Source organism: Lissotriton helveticus, chromosome 5_1, assembly GCF_964261635.1.
Source record: "Lissotriton helveticus chromosome 5_1, aLisHel1.1, whole genome shotgun sequence".
Classification (NCBI taxonomy): domain Eukaryota; kingdom Metazoa; phylum Chordata; class Amphibia; order Caudata; family Salamandridae; genus Lissotriton; species Lissotriton helveticus.
Genome location: NC_136065.1, coordinates 129,617,709 through 129,642,201, shown reverse-complemented (window position 1 = coordinate 129,642,201; position 24,493 = coordinate 129,617,709). Strand labels below are relative to the sequence as shown.

General features: G+C 42.3%; 1 protein-coding gene across 1 annotated transcript in view; it reads right to left on the bottom strand.

Moving 5' to 3' along the window:
• Nucleotides 1-24,493, bottom strand: part of C5 (complement C5) — a 354,269-nt gene that overhangs the window by 97,239 nt on the left and 232,537 nt on the right. The window contains exons 24-27 of the mRNA XM_078641875.1: nt 21,805-22,017; nt 13,056-13,131; nt 10,868-11,024; nt 7,170-7,265 (exon numbers count right to left, since the gene is read on the bottom strand). Coding sequence (XP_078498001.1) covers nt 7,170-7,265; nt 10,868-11,024; nt 13,056-13,131; nt 21,805-22,017 — 542 coding nt within the window. The remainder of the gene's footprint in view (nt 1-7,169; nt 7,266-10,867; nt 11,025-13,055; nt 13,132-21,804; nt 22,018-24,493) is intronic.

Below are 24,493 nucleotides of genomic sequence, written 5' to 3'. Positions count from 1 at the left end.
TTGTCCGGGTATGAATTGCTGCCGGCCAGTAGTATATTGTTTTGTAGGATTTCGTTTTGATAGCATTTCTTATCGGTGACAGGCCTGTGAAACGCTCTGATTCACAGTGCACTGCTGATGCACTTAAGAGTGCGCGTTCAGTAGTGTGTGAACTCGAGTTTCCCTACTTTATTTTTCCTTGCAATATTATATAGCGCGAACTTGACAACATGGCATGAGCACAATTTACATTAAGAGAAGAACACATTCATTTGTGGTAAGCACGGGGAGACAAAGCAATTTGCCTGGAATCACAGGATGTTGAGCTGATGCCGAGATTCGAACGTAGCTCCCCAGCTCTAAAATTCGCAATTCTAGAACTTGTGGCGGGGGGTGTGTCTAAAAGTATATGTCGGTGCTGGCCATCAATGAGAGAGACCTGTGCATTTTTCAAATCGGTGGTGAAAAAATATGAGTATGTTGCCGGAGATGTGGGCCACCGTGCCAACAATGTACTTACCGGGGGAGGGTAAACACCCATTATTCCGCAAGTTTCTTTCCGCATACCATCACTCCGCATACTTTCATTACGAAAGTACCATGACTCCGCAATGCCATTATAACGCATGGCATTACATTTTATATGCTTTACCACGCATACATTTACAACGAAATTCGTTGTAAATGCATGAATGGTAAAAGCATGTTTTATTTTTAATGTTTGGATAAGGTAAGTATGGGTATAGGGGTATATGTTTTGGAGTACTGAGGTATATGTTTTGGGGTGTTTGGGTATTTTAAGGGTTCAGAAAAAGTTTTGGGTTATGGGGTACAGGGCTAGTATTAGGGCTTAGGGATAGGTATGGGTTTTGGGGTACAGGGGTATTTTTAGGGTTCAGGGCTAGGTTTGGGTTTTGGGATGTAGGGATATTTTTAGGGTTTAGGGATAGGTATGGGTTTTGGGGTACAGTGATATTTTTAGGGTTCAGGGCTAGGTTTGGGTTTTGGGGTACAGGGTTATTTTTAGGGTTATGGGGTAGGTTTGGGTTTGGGGGTACAGGGGTATTTTAAGGGTTCAGGGGTAGGTTTGGGTTTTGGGGTACAGGGGTATTTTAAGGGTTCAGGGCTAGGTTTGGGGTTTGGGGTTCAGGGGTATTTTAGGGTTCAGGGGTAGGTTTGGGTTTTGGGGTACAGGGGTATTTTTAGGGTTCAGGGGTAGGTTTGGGTTTTGAGGTACAGGGGTATTTATAGGGTTCAGGGCTAGGTTTGGGTTTTCGGGTACAGGGGTATTTTTAGGGTTTAGGGATAGGTTTGGGTTTTGGGGTACAGGGTATATTTATAGGGTTAAGATGGGTTAGTGTTTAAGGGTGTTGGGCTACTTTAAGGAGTAAGGGTGGGTTATGATTATGGGGTGCAGGGGTATTTAAAGGGAGCAGGGTGGACACCCGGAGCTGGAATGTACAGAACCTGGGAAGAAAAAACAATGAAATATGGGGCACAACGCTCGCTTTTTTTTCCGTAATCCCGCGCCCCGCACACGCCCACGTCTCCAGCACACGCCCACAGCACACAATATGAGACATGGCATGAAGGGCGGAATGTACCACACACCCCCCTGCGTTTGTCACGCCCACAGCACACGCCCACAGCACAACGCTGACACGCCCACAAGGGACTACTTTGCTGGCATGATTCTTTTACCTTTTAAATGTATATGGTGGGCGTCTGCATAGCCTATGTCCTTCTGCTGCAACTGCCCTTTCCAACGCTGTATTGGGTGTTGTGATTGGTGCTGTGGTTCCTGAGATTACCTGCCTCAAAGGTTTGGGCTCTCTCTTTATTATATTAGTAAAAAGATTAAACACCACTTTCCAGTAGGTGCAGGCCAGCATCAGATGGAGAGCTTCTTCCTGCCCTGAACGCATACAGTCTTTGGTATATCCTTTACACCGTCTCACAAATATGACCCCTGGGATGGCGGAAGAGGGAATTGCCCTTACCAGTAGAGATTGGAAAAATTGATGCACACTGCCCTGCAAGGTGCTGTTCTCTCCATAAGTGCATAGACGGGTCCCGCATTGCTTTAGCTGCCATCAACCATAAAGTCTTAGGGCCTTGTGACGAGTTTGGCAGTCTTCCTGTCGGCCCACCATCGTCGTGCCAATAGGAGGACCGCCGTGTCGGCAGGAGGACCGCCAAGCTTGTCGTTTGCTCGCTCACCAGCTGGATTATGACTTAAATCCTTGGTGGATGGTCCGTGCTGCAGCAGTCTCACGGCAGCGGCTGGTTAAGGCTTATAGGAGAGCCTTAACAGCAGACCACCACTGTGACAGCGCCTACAGCACGTTTCCGGCATGGTATGGCACTCACCATGTTGAACATGTCATACAGTGCAGGAACGGGATTCCATTCCAGGGGGGCACATGTACCCCCAGGCGCAGAAGCCGCAGCACTGCCATGAAAAGGGTGTTGGAAATGAAAGTAAAAATATTCTCAGTGGTGCCAACAGCATATTCCTGGCCCTTTCCACTGCGCCGCTGCTGCTGAATCCTGGCCCTGTAGCATCTGACCGCCACACTCAAAATATTGTGGGAAGACCCGCAGGGATGTACGACGTTACAACGCATACATTTACATTGCGGTACATTACATCGTGGTTTTTATAACGCAAGTCGTTACATCGTTACAACGACTTGCGTTGGAGGGCGCTGGGCTTAGGAGTAGTTTAATTTACTATTCCAACTCCAGTCTACGTACAGTAGGGAAGGTGTTGGATAGTAAATTATACTATTCCTTGTCCTAGAGCGCCTTCTAGCACAAGTCGTTGTAACGACTTGCGTTGTGAAAACCGCGATGTAATAGCATCGCGATGTAATCCCCGCGTTGCAAACGATGTTTCCCGACCCACAGTGGTGAAAGTGGTTGGACCACCACCACAAGCACATTGTAAGGCCCTGCTTTTTTTTAGCCCTGGTCACCTGGTTCTTTAGATCTTTGAACGTTAAAAAAAGATAGGGTCTGTCTTCCTCTGAAATACCCATCAATTCAGGTGATGTGGGTCTGTTGTTGCCCACTTCACCGAGGCCAAGTTATCAGACTGGAAAGATGATGATGGCCGGGATATTTTGATTCGACTACAGTGGCGTAGACTGCTTATGCAGTTACAGAGGCACCATTTGCCTGGCTACTTTGGCACATAATGAAGTAAAGATACAACCTTTGGCCATGTTTTTCAGATGTTGGCATGCGGGGGAAACTTCCCCACAAGGCGCTGAGCTCGACCGCTTAACTTATTTCTGAGTTGTACGCTGAATATATGGTGCAGTTCAGTTCATAAACAATTCAGTGGTGTTATTTATCTATGTGCATAAGTGCACCACAGCAGGGGCTGCAGATGTCCCAGCCTGCTGCCATGCCCAGGTTTTTGCGGCATCCCAACTTGATTAAAACACAAAAGCTGCACTACTTAAATGAGTCAAGAAAATATCATGGACTCGTTAGGATTATGAAGTTTCCATGAGTGCAGCAAACAGAGAGTAAATAATCGTCACAAGTGTTTCTTCCCTGAGTGACCAATTGACCGACTTAAAAAAAAAGTATGCAACGTTGGTATAAAACACAAGCACTTTTGGAAAAAGCACTTCAGTGTCATTGAGGCTGCAGTGAGTGCGCACACTAGCAGCAGAGTAAAGATGAGGATATAAATTTGGGGCAAGAATTTAACAAATTAATGACGTAATTCTAATTTAACATTACTAATGTGCTGAAATTACCCCGTTAAGGAGCATCTGCTACGTTATCTGTCCTAAAAAAATAACGAATTGTTTGTGACTTGATGCATGACGTCACACAGGCTGTCTCGAATGACCTCACATAGTCGACCACGACTGATTTCCTGAATGTGCCCCGTTATATTACCCAGTGTTCTTCAAGTGGGCAGATGCACACATTTTTGACGCCCTGTGTGAAGTGACTTTTTCTGGCATGGTGATAACCCCACATATGAGGCTTTTAAGGCACACTGCTTGTGGCACCCTGGACCGCTGTCTCGTGTTCTTTTTGATTTTTTGATTTTACAGAGTTTTATATAGCGCGAACTTGACACTAATCGGGTATCAGAGCGTTTTACACGAGCACCAGTTGCATTACATGAGGACACATTCATGCCCCTTGTCTGGCGAGCCCTGGCCATCATAAACGTCATTTGCACTTACATCAATTATGCTATCAACCATGCTGCAAGGAATTGCCCCATTTCTCTCACTCCAGCAGCGATAGTGCATAACTTATCAGGAACTACATCAAGGACGTCTTCAGTTTCATCCCATACATCAACATTCTGCTTCTGGTTTTCATCTCTGAGTTCTTATGAAGATTCCTCCTCTTCCTGACTTTCTGTTGCCAGGAGGATTGTATCAAAGGCCACCTGCATCCTCTGTAAGCTATGGAGTGGTGTCAGGCTTTTTATTGCAGGTTTGAAAAAGGAGCAAGAGAGACTATATCTAAAGCACCTTCACCCCAATTATATGTCAAGCAAAAAAGCTCTCATACCACAAAGTAGTACTCAATGCTACCTTCTGTCTTTGACCGCAATCTGGGCGTAAGTTTTTGTCACCGCATTGCATTGTAACTGAGATCCCAAAATTCTCTAGGCGTAATACTTCACCTCTTTGATTACCTGATTCTTCCCTCTATTTTTGATTGAGGTCAATGCCTCTTAAAAAATGAAGAAAAACCAAAGGTGGTGATGGACGGAGCGTTGACAATACAAACACTCACCCCCAGTCAACTGATCTGGGTTTAATCCATCACCGTTCTTTAGCTCACTCCGCCACCCCAGTTCAGACATGGCAATATATCTTAAAAAATGAAGACAGCTCACTAGATTGCTGGTTGATCTTATGTTTACCTCTTAGCTTGTACTTCTTCGGGTGCTACAAGATCCTGTTTTGGTGGCAAGGCACTTAAAAAAACTTCAGATCAATTGTATAAGACTGAAGGTCATAGTAAATTGGGAAAGCAAAGCAATATTGAGAATCTGCAGTAAAGATTACATTGCAAAATATTTGTGATACACCCAAGGCAGTATGGGTCCCAGCAGGTGCAAATGGCTTTATGATTTTATCAACCATTCATTCAAGATTCTTTGAGCAAATGCTTCTCATGTTCAAGGGGTCATCCAGTGAAAAGTATAAAGCTCGTCCTCCTACAAAATCTTACATTATCAACAATCACCGACAGCAGAATTCTAATAACGAAGGAGACTCCTCCAAGCAAACTAGTTACATGACTTCAAGCAGATAAAAAGGGAGGAATTGTTTACATACAAAAAGAGGGGAGAGGAACAGCAGTTAATTTACTTGTTTACATTTTTCGTCTTATCAAATCAAAAAAGTATATAAAAAATGGAGATTAATAGGTTAAGCTACCGAATAAAAAAATTATTTAAGCATACTCCCACAGTCACCTATTAAAATAGAAGGGGCCTGGAAATGGAGCTGCAGCAAAAGAACTACAGTGGCATCTAACTGATCAAAAACAAAATACCAAATGATGTATGAACTGCACAAACTACATTTTGGTTTGAAAGAGATATTGTGTATCATCCAAACATAGAGAAAAAAATAATGCAACAATAATAGGCATCATATGAAAGTAAAGAGGGTATTTACAGGATCAAATGTTCATGTAGCTTATATTATGCTGGTATGATGGACAGGAGAGTAGAGATAACGATTCTTGAAAAGGGGCATCAATTACCCCATATGACATTTGAAGTGTTGGAAGTTATAAAGAATGACCTTAGAGGGAATTTAGGGATATTAAGGAAAAGCTAGTCAGGAGAGAAATTTTCTGGATGAATTCTTGAATCCCTTAGACCCAAAAGGTCTTGATGCCATGCAAGACTTAGGTGCCTTTCTTAAACAGAGACCAGGAGCAGGTGATTATGTATATAAAATATATGTTTTATTTATTTTAATCCTTGTGAAAAAACATCTCAACCGTAGCATTATTAAAATATTTCTTCATACAATAGATTTGTTGATCATCATCTCAAAGTAGAAGCAAGACAGAGGTAGAAATAAATGAATCTTTTTGGAAACAAAACCATTAAAGCATGCTGATTAAAAAAAACGAAAGAAATTCTATGGCTATGTGGCTTTGAAATTGTTTGGTTATACACCGAACATTTTGATAAGGGGAACAGAATGCTCTGATTGGCATATCAGCCATTAATGGACAGAAAGATTTATTAGCATGGAACTTGGGTAATCTTGACTCCTTTGGAAATTAATTTGGCAAGAAGTTTGATTATTATAATGTGGACTGTCACATAATGAAATTTAGCAATTTGTTAGAGAGGAGACTTATGTTTGTTCTTGTAGGCTTTGTTACATTTGCTAGGTGTAAATGAGATTTCCCTCAATGAAGAGGTTTAGCCCTGGAAATGGAATGGGTATGAATTTTTCTTGTGTTTCAAAGGCTGATTATAAGACATGAATTAAGCAACTTTATTAGATTTATTGAAACTGAAATTATAATAATTGATTAATAAATCCAATTAAGTTTCTAATAAATATGTGTTTATGTGAGTGCATTATGATTTATGGGGTTTACAGTGAACCCATCCTGGTACTACTATGATAAATTGGAAATGGTGGTAATTCTGTTCTTCAGTATCAATAAAGAAAAAACATTGATCGAGGTAGAGCACTGCGCATGATTTCATTTCTAGAAGCGAGGAAGCATCTCCACTGGGTATGGCATATTGCAGAGGATTAAAGTACTTGGGGGAGTGTGGTTCACTTACACATAGCTAATTAACCAAGCTGTGGAAGTGCCTGCCAACCTGTTCAATATTATGATTGATGGGGGTTTAATAGTGGTCCCTTCCAGCCCAACGCCCCATCTCTTCCCCCACAATTATGTAACGCATCCTTGTACATTTTGTTAAATTACTGAACAGAATCATTCTTATAGTGCCAAAGTTTGAACTAATCTATGAATACAAACATGCTCACACATTTCTATTATTTACTAAAACATGAATGGTAGGGTTGGAAGGTGAAACAATAACAGTAAAAATATTACTCTGTTTTATTAGGAGTGTAGTGACAGTGAGATCACATATGTTTTCCAATCATTAGCCATCACGTGCAATAAAAAAAGGTAACCGGATTGGTACATACCACTATCGCACAGATTTTATATGCCTTCTGAATGCCAATGAGCACGAATGCTGTCATGTACAATGCTTTTTCCTTTTCTTGTGTGGGCAGCGTACCCTGCAATGGGAAGTCAAAACACACAGTCGGCGAAAAAGACCCAGATGTTCTGCAAAATACCATCACCATAGCAACAATTTTTAAGAAGCACCTTCACTGCAACAGTGTCGACTTAAAAAATAGTACCTATTGCCGCTCTCGTGGATGTCAAGTAGGAACAGTATTGACATATGTGAAAAGTTTATGGGAGCTTTGAAGCAAAGTAGGAAACTTTGTAACTTACAACTTTACAAGATGATGCCTCTGTCTCAACTTAGACTTTTCTGTCTCTCAAGAAATGTCTTAAGGTAAATTTAAACGTGTGCCCATGTTCAAAAAATGGACATAGAGCTTGAGCAGTGGAGTCAACAGAGTCATAAAGCTGGCAGTCAAGAATGTTGTTACCTAGACAGCACATACATTCCAGCTTGCCTCAACAAATGACGCACTTCGAGTAATTCAAATGTGTAAACTTTTGGGTCAATGTAATGATCTTTGATGGTTCAGGCAGTCTCACAGGAGACTGGAGACCCCACAAAAGTGGGAGCTTCCCCACTGACCTGGTACTCCTGTAGTACTCCTTCGGGTACTCACAAATGCTTCTGTGAATTGGCCCCATTGTGTGGTGAGGACTACCGGAGTACGTTCCAACTAAAGGTCTAGTGAACAAAGAACCCATAACCTTCTGCCAATGTTCTGAATCATCCAGACAATGAATGACTACATTTTACCTGTTACACTAAAACAATCTGAATCTTCCATTTTTATCCCGATCAAGGTCCAGCCTATGTGCATCACCCCACCGTGAGCATTCAGGGCCAGCTCCCAAGTGACTGATGTTATTTTTGTTGGTAGGAGAAACACTTTGCAGTCATCTGCCCGCAGAAGGAAAATTGGTCATAGCCAGAAATTGACTTTCAAAAATTCACACAAAGGAGAAAACAGGGGTCCAGTGAGATGGAGAAGAACCTATCTTAATCAAAAACTGCAATAATTTTTCGCTCAGAGTCTTTGTTATGGTATTTTGAGACAAATATACACATTTACTCAGTGGTTATAGGATGGCTGGTAGATTTTATAAGGATATCGCTTAAAGTGACTCAAACATGTTATGTTTCCACCAGCGGACCTCAGCCAACATCTAGTGGCAACAAAAGCAATTCTTTTTAACAATTCTGAAAAAAGCAAAGTAATAAAGTGGACTACTGCTGCTATATTACTTTGTGTTGCTATCTCACCACCCATGGACACCTCAAGGGCTTTTTTCAGGAAACAACAAAGACTTTTGTAAATAGCAGTTTAACACCTTCAGCGCGGCGCAAATTTTCGCGCTGTGCTGAAGGTTCTAATGAGCCAACGGGCTCATGACGGAACGGTTCCGTCATGAGCACAGCTCAACCGATGCTCATGACGGAACCGTTCCGTCATGAGCATCGAAGGGGTTAAAGAAGCAGTGGATATGCCAATAGATCTGGTGTTACAGCTATGTTGTACAGTAATGTGAAGGATTACAAGTACATAGCATGGGAATAGATATGTGTTTGTGTGGAAGAAAAGAACTGTAGAATAATATTGGTGTAGGTTAAATAATCAAGTGGCAGTTGTACTATAAAGCCAGACCTAATAATCCATATTGGTCAATGACTGCCCTACTCCCGTCTCTGCTGCTGCCAGGGGAAAAAAACTCCAACAAATATTTATTTATCTAAGACATTTCAATAGCATTACAATATCATGTGTGTGCCTCTGAAAATTCAAGCTCAGGCAGCTGGATGAATAAACAAAATGATCACAGCTGTGTGGAGGGCAACCACTTTTTGTTGGCCGCATTCAACTTCTTCCCGATCAAAACATGTACTCCTGTCTCCCAACAAGTGGACAGAGCCAAAGCCCCTCTCTATTGACCCTCACATTATTGTCCAGTGACATCTGCACCATCAGGCGAGACCATAAAAAGCCCTATGTTTAATAATGTTGGCAAATCTCTCAGGACCACTCGGCTAATCTACAGGGTTTCGTTCCCCACCTAGTACAAATGTCTACTTATAAAGTCTCTCACCATAGTGCATTCTAGCTGTGTCAGCCTTAGATAAACTTTATAATATCCATGCCTACTCCAGGCAACTTGGACGTGAGGCCAGTGTTTCCAAGATATAACCAGTCCCACTGGCAGGCGAGGACCAAATTATGTGGCAAGGTTGACTAATTATGCAGCAACAGAAGCCAAATCATGTGGTATAATGTGGCAGATTTTGTAATACTATTACTATAATAATTTATTTTTACACTTCATAGCACTGTCTGAGCATTGGTGTTACCTCATTAGTACAAGTTTAACACCTAAATATTGTAATAATAAACAAAAAGATGACCAGTCAACCATTGCACAGGTCCTTCGACTGCTTGGTAACATGAATTGCCGTGTTTTTAGTAACTTTTGATCTGTTTGAGCTAGAAACACAATCTTCGTTAAACTCTGCAGGTTATACAACAGAAAATAGATAAAATGGCAACTGTGGCTAATCTATAATTATGTGGAACGTGCCGCAATAGTAAAATCGCACACTTTCATATTTCTCTATCCTGAAGAAGATCTGGGGTTCAGAATATCCGAGGTCAAAATCTTTCAACTTTCATTTAATAACAATGTAGTTAGCGACGAGGTAGATTTTATTGCAAGTATTCCTGACGCACATCTCGCTTGTCTCACATCTGCTTCTACGCCTTGGCTTTTTTTGACCTGTCCCATAAATTCAACCCTATAATGCCAGAGCGTTGTTTAATCTACTGCATCTCATAAGTCTTTGTTCCACAAGTCATATACATTATTATTGTATCATATAATGTATCTGATGGGTCCTACAAGAGACCCTTACAACAGCTCTATTGCAACCATGTTTTTGTGACAATAGCCACACCCATGTAACTATATTTAAGTAAAATTAACCATATCAAAACACCTCGACAAAAGTTATATGACTTTTTGAACGATATGACTCCCATTATAGTTAGTTATACAGTCCCAGAGTTACAGGTACCGGGTGTTCCAGGGTGGTATTTCCAGGGATTACAAGTGAAACCCTGATATTCCCTGAGAAATTGGGAATTACCAGGGGAATCTGTAATCCCAAATCTGAGTCATATGTTAAGTCTTCAATTTTAGAGAGGAAAGCAGATTTCATCTTCAATGGAGCCACCACAATTTCTGGGTGAAACACCACAGACTCACCTCGGATGCCACAATCACGATGGAGCTGGTAAGGGGTGCTCCTGGCTACATCAGAATTAGGTGTCCACTTACAATGAATTTATTTTCCTTGATGATCCCTGTCTCATTAGACCCATTTCCCCTTTAGGTGTATTCAACATATTCAATGGCTAACCTTCTATAATAACAATACACTTTTATTCGGGCAATCACATTACATCATTATTTTCATTATATTAATTTGGTAAAGGGTGGCAGGCTGCTAGCAATACTTAATGAACTTTGATCCAGTGTCAGAAAGATAAGATATTATGTTTTTTAAATTTCTGTGTTCTGAACCTGTGACATTTTAGTGGCAATGACTGATCTTGCAACTGAGGTCTACAGTGACAATTCATTTCTCCACTGTCCTTACCTGTAATTTCACAGGAAAGTAGCCCGATTTCTCCACGAAAGAGCCATCCGGCCTCTGGCTGTCAGTCAGCCAGGTGAGTGTGTTGCACATGGCACTTACATCCAGGGGAACATACTGTTGAACTTGCCCTAGCATTCTTAGGGCGAATGCTGTTAGCCTGCAATGGAAATTGCAAAGAAAGGGGTTGTAATGTACACATACTAACACTCTACCTTAGAATTGTAATGGTTTGAATACAGTGACACCTATTATTCTTCACCCAGTAGTCAGGGATGAATCGCACAACATCACTCAGAAGCAAAACAAATTGTAACATATTTACATTGATACTGTGCAGAAAGCATGCAGAAATGGTGGCATGTCTTTTTCTCGGTTTTATAACCCCAGGATACAAAAATCTAAAATATAAAAAAAATGTGCCAATGCTACAAAGAGGTAAAAAAATAGCAGTCAAAGAAAAACGAGAAAGGGGGCATTTAAGTATAAAACAATTAAGAGCAGTGCTTAATTTGTGCGGGTGAATGCTAGTGGTGGGCATCAGCAATCATTTTTGGGGGACAAGACACATTTTAATCATTAGAAGAAATGTATAAATAACATCAGATTTTCAGAAAATATCAACCAGAAATTGCTGAGTAAATAATGGCTTTCTAAATTAACAGGAGAGTGCCACGTGGAACCACAGAACTGATTTTCTAAGTTCTAAAAACAAACAGGCCAAAGGCATGTAGGACTTATAATTTCCTCTTCTAATAACAGCTTAGAGCTGGATGGAGAGAAAATCAAAACTGAGTGAGGCCCGAAAGTGTGGTAATCACTTACCCCTTTTAGTTACTATGAATCTGGGTCTCCATGTGTGAGTCTTCACAAGTTATTTACTTGCACAAAGGACATTATTCCCAAAGGTTTATGAAAATTGCACAAAGTTTCATGGAATAAATTGGCAGAATGTTTGGTGGATTATGAACCCATTCTTCCCTGTTTTTCTTTCCTGTGTTTTTTTGGCTTCAGTCGTATGGTGCCACTGAAGTAATCTGCTGTTCCACCCTGAATTCCTTTTCTTACACTGCATTGCCATTTCTAAATACTTGCCCTGATTCATCAGGCAAGGCTTGCCCGGAGAAATACATGATTTGTAACACTTGGGGGCCCATTGTCCGCCCGCACCCGTAACGGTAAACGGGACTGACCGCCAGAGGTGCGGCGGTTCCGCTATGCCAATTAGGATGCGCCCGCCACCTTGGCGGTTGCATCCTGCATATTATACATTGCTGCGGGCGGTGCTGTCAGCAGCACCCGCTGCAACGCAAAATATGCATGTTGTGCATTGGCATGCACAACGTGACAGGCACCGCGTGGTGCCTGCCACCATGTGCATGGCAATGAAGGGGGGTACCATGGGTACCCCCCCATGTGCAGGCATCCAGCCCCCCGCCCCCCTGGAGGGCACGCAACGGGCCCCCAAAGGCATTCTCTGCATGCCTTTCCATGGCGGAGTCTCCGCCATGGAAAGGCATGCCCCACGCACTCATCCTAACATGGATGGCGGTGCCTGCAAGGCACTCCCACCATATTGTGGGCCTTTTCCGCCTGGCAGGCAATCGTGACGATTGCCTGAAGGCGAAAAAGTGGCAGACGGGCTTTCCGTCTGCTGCGGTACCCATGCCAATGTGGGGGGTAAATGGTCGTCGGGCGGGGAGTTCTGGTGGGCAGATGGCAACCGCTGGTCAGGTGGTGGCCATTCGCCCGCTATCATAATAGGCCCCTATGGCTGGGAGCCACCACACTGACGTGTGGTTCACTTAATGAGCCTTGGAGTACACTGATAAGACTTGATAGGTTGTGCACACACACTGCATTACTTTCGTAACCATGCAGGAGGTCCCTGAAACTTCTCATTAGGATACTGCTCTCTAGTTCTGTTTTGTCAATTGGCTGTAGGTGTGTATAGCTTAATGTAAGCATGCCCAGCGTAGGTCCAGGATTACTGGAGGCGTGGCAGGCTTTCAGGACAACCACTGACTACCTAAATTAATGTATTTAAGACTAATTGTGTGTTCATTTATTTTAAGTTAATGTCATGAAAATCCAGGGAAGGTCCTGGCCTCTGTTGCATTGTACCTTGATGTTTAGATGCCTCAATCTCAGTCAACTTCAGTTCTGATCAGTGCATATCTTTTATACTCACCACGTGCTTGGCTCACGGCCCCTCCACATGCTATAAGAGAAGTCAGGGTTTCTAAAAGACAAGATGCTTAGAATACCTAAATAAGATCAGAATAGAAAGAAAATAAAGATTAGTCCAGATCCATCCATTCAAATCTGTTTATTTCGGATTCATATCCATAAAACAGTTTAACAAATATATATACATTATAGGAAAGTACCCCTTTTTGACATTGTCACCCCCACTTTTGGTCTGGTATCTGATACAATTTTGATGGACGTGCACTGGGTTCCTGCTATCCAGGTCCCCAGTGCCAGATCTATTTCCCAAAAAAGGTACAACTGTTCGGCCAATTTGCAATACCTTTAGCAACCCCTGTAAATCCCTAGTAAATGTTACCTCTTGTACCTAGGGTAAGAAGGCTCAAGAGGGTCCCTAAGGGCTGCAGCATTATTGTGCCACCCTAAGGGACCCCTCAGCACAATCATGCAAGCTGCCATTGCAGGCTGCGTGCCATGCTGCAGACAAAACTGACGAGACGACATGGCACTTAAAATTCCACCACCTTGGTTTTGGTGGAATTAGTCCACTGGGTCAGGGTTATGCCCATCTCCCACAGGAAGTGATCATATAGAGGGTTTAGACACCCTAAAAGTAAGAAGCCCATTGGCTACTATCTGTCACTCCCTTTAATGCTCCTAAATTGAGTATTAACGTGGCACCCCTGATGCCCGGAACTCAGATTTTACGGAACCAGAAGAGGACAAAGAAGACTCGCAAGGCCATGAGAACTGAAGACTGCTGTGGACCTATAGAGCCAAAACCATGCCTGCCTGCACAGTCTTGATAGTTGTGACAGAGTGACTCTTCCTGCAGCTGAGCATCTACCAAGAGCTCTGGTAGACGGCCAACCCTTCACAAATTGGCAGCAATCTCCCTTGGAGCAGAGGAGCTACTCCCCTGCAGTCCACTGGGCACCAAAGAAGCAGAGTCCGATTTACCATGTTGCCGCTCCCCAGCCAGCCCAACGCAGAGGCCACCTAGAAAGAGGTACATATGCTCTGTAAGGTCAGATCTGTCCCCCCACCAAGTGAGAGGACACCAGGACCAACTGGAGCCACACAGGACCAATACCTGGGGTACCAACCCCCCTTGCAGCAGCCAAGACCTGTTTAAGTCCAGTTGGGACTCTAAAGGCACCGAGACTGAGCAGCCATTGAGAGATGTCAGCACCACAGAGACCCATTTCCAGAGTGGCCCAGCAGTCCTGATTTTTGTACCCTCAACTGGTGAGACCGACCTCCGACAGCTAAGATTGCATGGGAGAGGATATTAAGCTAAGGGTCCACTATACATGTCTCAGCAGCATACAGATCAGCCAGGATACAATCTGGTCCAGGAGTTTTCACGGGGGCTCTAGTCTTTAGAGTCTCAATTGGCTCCATATCAGATAGATCAAGAGGTACTGCATGGTTATGTGGAGATATGGGCCCCACATTTAACGCCTCACTACGGATAGCATCCTTTCCAGAAGGTGTTAGAGTCGCCATGTTTAGTTGTTTCCATCAAGTCACTCTAGACCTCGTTCTCCCAATTTATTTTGGCCCGCGCCAACTCTTGTTTGTACTTTCTTCTGTCAATGGGGATTTCTCCTCTACTTTTTGCTTTTATAGTTCTCACTAAGTCAGCTTTTGCAAGCCTACAAATGCAGTTATATCAGGAATGTTGAGAAGCCTTTTTTTAGCTTTTATGCTCCCTACATAGCATATTACGCAGAGCAACAAACAATTCCTCATGACATACGAGTATTACATTGAGATCTACTCCTAGGAAAAGTTGGTTGCTCACAATTTTCAATGTGTCAGCTATCTTAGTGCACACCTGTTTTAGTACGCAAGACACGTACTCCCATTTTTAAGCCTTCTTATTGCTAATAAGTGAAACATCGCCCATAAGGCTTGATTTATTAGGCAACATGCTTTTATTGTGAGTTTAGGAGCGTTTTGATCCCTATCCTCCCGCTCAATGACTACCATGTCCTGCATGAATTGGCATAGTTGGTGAGACAACAATACATAGTAATTCTACTAGACTGATTTAATCTCTTGAACGTCTGTGCACCTCCTTGGTCTGAAAGAGACCTACCTTTACAAGCCCTAAGGGTCAGACTCAAGGTCAAGCCCAGTAGCTGACTGGATAAAACAGAGCATCCTTTTACAGGAGGAAGGTCTAACTGGGATACTCCATACAGAGTCTTCTTCCAAAGTTAGATCTGCTTCTGAGTGGTCTGGGGGTTCAAATACTTCATCGAAGTCACCAGCAACAATTAACGGCACGTCAGAAGATACGTTATCTAAAAAAAGCTTAAGTGTAGTAAGGAAGAATTCCTTATTCAGGCTGAAAGAACTTTTATTACACATGAAAGATATATACTTGCAGATTTTCCTTAAGGAATGAAAGGCCTAACAGAAAGGTGAGTTAATACACAAAATCCTAACTCTGCAGTTTACCACATTCTTCACCCAAACAGTTAAGCCACCTGTAGTGTATTCTCAACCTTGCTTCACAGCTGAAAAGCAAGAGTTTGTGAATCCTGCCCTAAAGAGTGCCTCTGTACGCCAGATTTCCTGCAACAAACCATTGTCAAAGGAATCTATAAAGGGTAACCAAGATGGATCCGTAAGTTTGGTTCTCAAACCAGCAATGTACCATGATAGAACGTTCCAGGGGACATCACTGGGCAAAGGGGAGCTTGGATGAGAAGAGACAGAAAGAGAAAGTCAATCCCTGCTGGTCTCAGCATGCTTCTGTACTTCAGTATGCACTGAAGAGGGGTCTTGGAGGTGTCAGCTGAGTGAGCACTAGCACTCGTGGAGGTAATATTATAGTTAAGGCTAGTTCCTGTTGGAATTGTGTAAGAAAAGCGAGTCTCCATTGAGGCTAAGGGGCCGATTCCGATTCCGGTCGGAAGTGCTCCGACCGAGCCATTCAGATGGGCTCGTCGGAATGGAGTCCGACTCGGATTTCATGATGACCTATGACGGGCTCGGAGAGCGCGTCTGCCGTCCAGAAATCCTTTAGTACTCCCCCGGTCGCCTCTTTACGACCGAGGGAGTACGATGGCAGTTTTTCACTGCCTTTTTGTGCCGGAGTGTCCGGCACAAAAAGGCAGCCGCAAACTGTCTCTGGGGTCCCCCAGCAGGGCCCCCATGGGTGCGAGGCCGCCAAATGGCAGCCTGGGGGCACCTAAGGACTGATGGTATGAAATGTGTGGAGTGGAGACAAGCAGCAAGACTAATTGTCTTACCGATGCTTGTTTGTTTTTGAAGAACGTCGAGGCAGGGGTAGTGGGGTGCACGTGCCCTCTTTCACACTTTCATGAATTGGACTGTGTGGTCCAATCCTGTGTGATCCAAAAGATCACCTTGGGGACTATACTTGCCTTGAACATGTATGTGTTACAGACAGTGCCCTTCAGTATAGCATCGCCTGCACCCCCTCTGTTTCTTTTGACTGTGCTTCATGCCTTCCATAGTGCTTTTTCTCTCCCTCGCGCCCTAGCTACCCATTCCTAAGGTTTTCCATTTCCTTTCTGCTTTGCTGCCCTCTTTTGTATAAGGGAGATGCACACATTTCTGGTATGCTTAATGGCTTAGCCAGTGAAATATAGTAATAATCAGAGTTCAGTGTGCCCATCAGGTCTCTGGGCCCTGGTGCCACTGCACCTGCTTCACCAATGGAAGCTACGCCCATGGGTAGGCTTAGTCCCAGGATGTCATTCAGAGAACTAAGCGGACTTCACTTTCTATTTCAAAGCTGAATGCAAGTGTTACGTTTGTTTGTGGTTAAGGGAAAGTACTTTGGGGGTTAAGGGGAAGGGGTTCTCTGTTTGGGGATCTTTTGTTTTCTATCCTGCCTTGGTTGTTATCTTACAATGACATAATTTTTTTTGTGGGTTCTAATTACTTTTATTATTTCAGATCATTTTTATTGAGATTTTAATAAAACAATACAACACAATACAGACATAGAGAGTATGTCTAATAGAAGAAGTTCCTCTACATTTAGAGAATGGGTTACTTTAGGGGGAAGTGACAAGTGCTATCAAAGAGAGATCAGGAGCCCATTAAGTAAGCAAAATTTGGGAGATTCTTTTGCTAACATCAGACCAAAACTTGTTAGAGAATGTGCAAAAGAGGAGAATGTGTTGTAGATCTGTCTTTTTCAACAACTGCGGCCGCAATCTGTGTCCCTAAGTCTGAGTTTGTAGAGCTCAGATGGGGTCCAGTGAGCCATAAATGCAGGCCAAAGTATGCATTGTGCCAGAGGGGGTGCAACCTTATTAGGTGTCAAGCTCGACCGTATGGAAGCAGTACCATAACGAAATGTTACACTTGCTGCCCAGCCAGTGTGAGATTGGTGCGGAAGGTTGTTGGTGTGTGTGACTTGACGTTTAGGTGTAAAGTCACTCTGGGTTACCACTATTGTGTGGTTGTGGGAAGATTTAGGTAAATCACCCACTGTAGGTGTTGTGTGTGAGATGGATTTTAAGTACTAAGCCTCTCTGGTCTACCACTATTTTTGTGGGTGTGGGTTGATTTAGTCAGATCACCCTGTTTGTATGGTGTTTGAGTTGATTTTTGGGTGTTAAGTCACTCTGGGTTACCACCATGGTGGGGTTGTAGGGTGATGTAAGTGAATCCCTCACTTTTGGTGGTGTGTGTGTGAGACGGCTTTTAGGTGCTTAGCTTCTCTGGTCTACCACTATTTTCTTTTTGTGTGTGTGGCTTGAATATAGACAGATCAGCATTTTGGTGTGGTGACTGAGTTGATTGGTTAGGAGTCACTTGCGTTTACCACTTTTATGTGTTGGTGGTTGACTTTAGGTAACACCCATTTGTATTGGCGTTATAGTTGAGAGGTGTTTGCATGCTTTTTCATACATTCCTTCCACTCTTGTGTGGTTGTGGGATTGTTTCACGTTAGTGGATTTGTTTTTGTTGTGGGGTGATCTCTACTGCACTGTTGAGGTTTGGTTCCCTATGTGTTCACATACATTTCAGTCTGGCCAGTTGGTATGTTTGTGGCATAAGGTGTTTGGTTGATTATGTGTGGTGTAGTTGAATGCGGGTTTGTTTGGTTTTGTGTGGAAAGAGAGAAGATGTGGGTGAGTAAGTGTCGTCTTTTTTTCTTTCTTAAAGACAGTTTTTATCTTGCCTGCTTCGTTCTTTTTCATTAATGTGAGTACATGGGTGGGCATTGTCATTTTTCATCATTTCATATCTTATGTTAACATTCAAGTCAATTGTTACATTCTTCTGTGCTTTCTTTGCATTTTGATGTTAACTTGCATGCCCATTGTTCTGTGCTTTCTTTGCTTTTGATCTTAACTTGTACGCCCTTTAGTCATCTTCTGGTCTTTGCAATGGGTCCTCATCTTATTTCTATGCATGTACATTTTACCAATGCATACTTTTCCTTGGACCATTGCATTGTGTTCTTGTTCACTGAATGGAGATGTGTTATACTTGCAGCTCAGCCAGTGTGAGGGTGGTGTGGAATGTTGGTGCATGGTGTAGCTGTGGAATGTTGGATGAGTCAGAGTGTCAGTTCCCTCTACTTTTACTCTTGATTTTAATAAATACTACCTAAGCTGCCCTGGAAGTTAGAACTTCATTCATTTACAACACGAAACTTGAGGGGGCCCCCTGCAGAGTACACGGGGACCCTCCCACTGCAGGCGCTGCAGGGCTGATGGTACACCTCTGTATGGAAGACCAGTTTAGGGTCGTAGCATGGGAGATGTTTGCTTTGTATATAATAAATTAAGATTATTCTTGAATTGGTTTCATAAGGGTGGATGATTTTGGTGACAAGATGGAGTAAAGTTTGGATGCTAAGGGCCCATCTATAGCCATTTCCTCAGAATGATAGGGAGATATGGTTTGTGTTTAGCGATAATGGCTTTAATTTTTAGAAAGTTATAAAAGTCCAAGGGCCCGATGTAGGAGCACTAATACCGATCGGAAACGGCTGAATTCGGCCGTTTCCGACCGGTATTACGGTTTTCTTATGTAGGGGGCTACATAAGTACAGATTCGGTAATTTTACCGATTCTGTACATTCTGTACATTTACCGATTCGGTAAAATACCGAATCGGTAAATGTACAGAATCGGTAAATAGAGATGTAGGTGGCACTCTGAAGAGTGCCACAGGCCTTCAAGAGTCGGTATTTTACCACCCAATCCAATTGGGTGGTAAAATACCGAATCCAGGTGTGCATGCACATCTGTGCATTCACACCTGTGCCATGTGACACGCAGACATGCCCTTAGGGCATGTGTGTGTGCCACATGGCACACAAGCCTGTCATTGGGGTGCTAGAGGGTGTCAAAGTGACACCCCCTGCACCCTTGCAAGAATAGGTAATTACCGAATCGGTAAATAATTTACCAAATCAGAATTACCTACATTTCCCCCCCTCTAATTTACCACTTCTTAAATACCGAATCGGTATGATTCGGTATTTTAAAAGTGGTAAATTAGATTTACCTACATCGGGCCCATGGTCTTCTAGATTGAATTTGTGTTTGATTTGGGAGAATGGTAGGTGTTTTGAAAGGGTGTCCAGGTCGCTTTAAAGAGGATGCCCTTCCGTGCCCATTTTTCAAGGTACAGAGTACTACAGTCCATTTTGAGGTTAGTGGTATGCCATGGTGAGGACAAAGTAGAGTATTTTATTTTATTAACAAGATTGTTGTTGATCTTCCAGAGGGTCTGTAAGAAACTGTAAAGAATGAGCGAGGAGTTGTCTGCCATTATCTTATTGGTAGTGGTTAAAGATGTGAGTGACGGTGTAGGGCGCGATTGTGCTCCACAGTAAGCAAGGTTGGTAAAGGGTTACTGAATGAGTTAAACCAGGAGAGGGCTTGTCTCGCGAGGTACGCTGAGTGGTATCTACGGTAGTCCAGAAGGCACAGTCCTCCAAGTTTTTTTGGTTGTCTCAGTTTTCAAGAGCAATTTTTGGCTTTTCAGATTGCCAAAGAATTTTTTTAAGGAGGCGGTCTATCTTTGTGAAGAAGCTTTCTGAAAGATGGATTGGTGACATACTTATTAGTCAATAGATTCCTTAAAGTATTAGATAAACCATATTCCTATGCATTTTATTCTATTAGTAACTCATTTAAGACTGTAGCTTCCAATAATTACAGTGGATATTTAGGATACCTATTACAGTGGATATTTAGGATAAGAATTTCTGTTTTATCCTTATTAAGGATGTATCCGGAAACTAGAGAAAATTCATTTATGATAGATATAACAATGGGTATTACAAAATCTGAGTAGGTTGTGAAGGTTAAAATATCATCTACGTGTGCTGCAACTTTTCGTGGGGTGGTGGAGAATGGGATAACTGGGATAGATGAGTTCTCTCTAATGCTGATAAGTAGCGGTTACATAGCTAGAAGGAAGAGAAATGCAGAAAGGGGGCATTCGTTTCTAGTACCTTGTTGTAAGCTGAAGCTGTTTGACAGTGTTCCATTGATGTTAATTCTGGCTTTAGGGTCTTTGTATAAAACGAGAATCATTTTGAAGGCATTTGGGCAGAGATAATAGGCTTTGAGGGCGTCCTGAGGAAAAGACCAAGAGACCTTATCAAAGGCCTTTTCAGGGTCCAATGCTATCACACATGTAGGTTGGTTAAGGGTGTGAGCTTTCTCCATGGCATGACTGCATAGGCTAATGTTATCTGTGCTGAATCTACCTATGATGAAGCCAGTTTGTGAGGGATGGATTATAGATTAGAGAATAGGTTCCAAACTGAGGGCCACCATTTCCACATAGATTTTGCAATCTGTGTTTATTTGTGATATCGGGCTGTAGCTTTTAGGGTCAGAGAGGTATTTAGTGATGACAATAATAGTGGCTTCCGACACAGTACATTTAACCGCACCGATGGTAAAAAAGTGATTGAGAGGTTGTATTAGAACAGACCCCCAAGTGCAGAAGAAGGAGGATGAGGTCCATGTGCCTTTCCAGATGTAAGAGTTTTACATAGAAGGATGGCTTCTTTCAGGTCAACTTTTGTTTCCTTTAGGAACACTAGGTCACCTTTAAGTTTGTGGAGGTAGTCTAGGGTTTTTTGGCGCTTAATAGGGTGGTTTAATCCTTTCACATTCAGACATAAGATCTTTATATTATGTATTTAAGAAGCTTGGTGAGTTAGATTTAGGAAGAGGAGGTAAGGATGCCCAACCTGGGAGGTGGAGAGACACTTCTCAGATGAGGGCAAGGAGCCATAGAGGAGGGATGGGGAGGGAGGGAAGAAGGAGGGGGAAGAGTAGAAAGAGTGGGGAAAGGAGATAAAAAAAATTGAGACAAAGACAAAGAGCCTAAACAAAAGAGAGAAACTCCCCCCGTGGGTTCTAATTTGAAAGATTAGTATAATGGTGCACCAGCCAGCACACTCAAGCTTGCACTGAATTATATATGTAGACAACATTTGCACAGTCCCAACATCTAATTCAAAATGTCATCATCTTTCACTTTATACTGGTCCCATTGCAAATTGTGTGACCTATCCAAAAAGAATGATCTTCACAGTTTGCAACATGTGTGTCAAATGCATTATGTACACCAATAATAATTGGTAACCTCCGATACTGGTGAAATGGCAATTTCCATATTGATAGATAAACATGAAATATAGATGAACCCGGTCTTTAGTAAACTTAATACTGTAGACCTCCTTGAAAGGTTAACCTTACCTTCTTTCATCTGTCGTCGCATGTTGGTCCTTTGAGTTAAGGACAGGGGACCGAGGAGTTCCCAGTCATCCAGTGCCTCCAAGTAATGGAAGACGTAGAATATTGGCACTATTCTCATGAGCTCTGTCTCAGCACTACCTTTTGGTAGATTGGTGAGCAGTTTCACACCTTCTGGATTCAGAACAGCAGCAATAACATCACCCAGAATAAGGCCTGTACATTTGAGAATGAGAAAACATATTACAATTTCTTCTGAACATGAGCAGCTGCTGAAATTGCAAACACTTTAATTTTGGGTTCTAAATGTACCTGGGAAAGAGCACCAAAGGAGCATCACACATAGAGTTTTACTTCCTACACGCATTGCTGAAGGCCTCACACATGACTGCACATGTGACTTTAGAATGGTATGGATGATGTTGATCGTGAGGTAACATGCCTACTACATTACCAGTCTCAGGGGTTTTGAAATCAATTTCCTGTCTTGATATTGAGATAGACATGTCCATGCATGCACACAGACAGGCTCTCCCATCACAAATATTCCAATTTGCACTGTCCCTCCACACACCTATCCATCCTGTAGACCATTCATTTACTTGAAGCACTACAGCAGTACCCAACCAATATATAATCTTGGGCATATTGCTTTATTGCTCCCTGCACTATGAACCTCAAAGGGTTTTACCCAGTCTGTGTTTAGGGGAAATATGTTGATACTTCAAGGCCTTTAGTTGGAAAGTATGGTGAGGACTGAAACATTTTCATAAAAGTCATTAAAAAACTCCAGTATGTGGTGTGATAAATGGTAGAGCCTTTCTCATGCCAGTTTACGAATCCATGAACCTGGTAAATCAGTTAAGCTAAATTCAGGAATAATCAAAAGGAGAAAGTCTCCGGTTAGATTAATGGCACAGGAAAAATGTACTGGATTTTAAGAAAAGGAATGATAGTCCACCATTCAGTAATATATGTTTATATTTATCTTAACATGGCCTAACATTTAACATTGAATATACATCTGTATATTACAGTCATGGAAAACATATTATTTCTTCTCAAGTTTATGAATTATTAATAGTTTTGTATTTGAAAATTTCCAATGCCTTCTAGATAAATTACAAGCCTGTAAGGCTTACTACTAAGTTTACAGTTTCCAAATCCATCAACCACACTTTTTTGTCTTGTAGTGATTTTTAGTTTGCAGGAATAGTGTCTCATAGGTTTTTTTTCTTCCTCAAAGCATGCGACAATCAGAACAAAGCAGAAAAGTAACATTGTTCTCCAAAGTAGTTCACCACATAACTCTCACTGACTGTCTCATTATAGATATTTCTCATATCCAGCAAGTGCTTCCTGTAAAGGAACACCACCAACACTTACTCAGCTCCTAGAAATGAGTACATTGCTCTCATTCTGTGCCCAGTCCCATATCCAATAGAATCAGTGGATGTCATATCAATACACTCTCAATGCATAGGCAGAAGTAAGATAAACTACAATTACATCCAATATTCCATTGATTATATTTCAGATGTCTATTTTTTGCATCACAACTGAATGCTTTCTTGCTGGGTCTTATTTGGGTTAGTCAAAGAGTGGCCTAAAATGACTAAGGCTATAAAATATATATTCTCAAGACCAGTACCTTCCTTTACTGTGATGCATTTGCACTATGCATTATTCATGTAGAGGTTTTGTTTTAAATTGACAATAGGGTGGTTAACTTTCTAACACCCCATGGCTCAGTTCTGTATGTATAGTTACTAAGACCACATGCTTGTAGCATACCACAACAGCTTTTTTGGAGGGTCACCGCCAGATCCGCTGCTCAAGTTTGATAAAGTACTAACTTTTGACCTATAATTAATGTATTCTTATTTGTTTGGGTATCTGATTTTTAGTTAGTAGTAGCCCTAAAGCATAAATAATCAAAACTGCCACCTATTTTATATCACCTTTATAACACATGGGATTCTGTAATCCCTGTATATTTGCTAGTCTCTCATTTCTTTATAATCAGTGACTTGTAACACACCCAGTGGTCAATTTTAAAGGAAAGACATCAGATCTCGACTAATATAAGTTATTAGAGCCAAGTTCTGATGTCGCAATGCCTGCTTCTAGAGCCAGCAGCCACGGTGAAAGCCAGGTCCGGTCACAGAGCATAATCAAAGCAGCTGTTTAGCCCCTTTTTTAGGTCTCGCCTTGGCAGCGCATGCACTGCTTGCGCTGTCTCAGCGTGACATAAAGTAATCTGTAGGTTGGCTTAAACTTCATGTAATCTGTTTTTCCGCTTGCTATTGGCTTACTTGTGGTATTGCTGTTGTTATCTCCCTTTCTGTTGGCTGTTGGTCATTTGCTAACTTTCGTGTAGTCCAGATTCAGTGGTGCCTAAATACAGTTTTAGTCCACTCTGCTTGCACTTCTTTTAATTGCCTGCAGTGTGCGATCTGTTTTTCACGCTGTAGCCTGCGTCTGTAACTGGAGACTTTTGTGTACAGTGGCTAGCTTTCTCTTTTCTTTACTTTGTCGTTAGTTGGGTCATCCCATTGTTTAGCACCACGAAGGACTGTGACCCCCTCCAGTCTTCTGTTTCCCTTTATGGGGCTGTGCATCTGGAATCAATCATCTCGATCGCAACTCCAGTCCGACTTTTAGATTTGTAAAAAAAAAAATTCTCTTGACC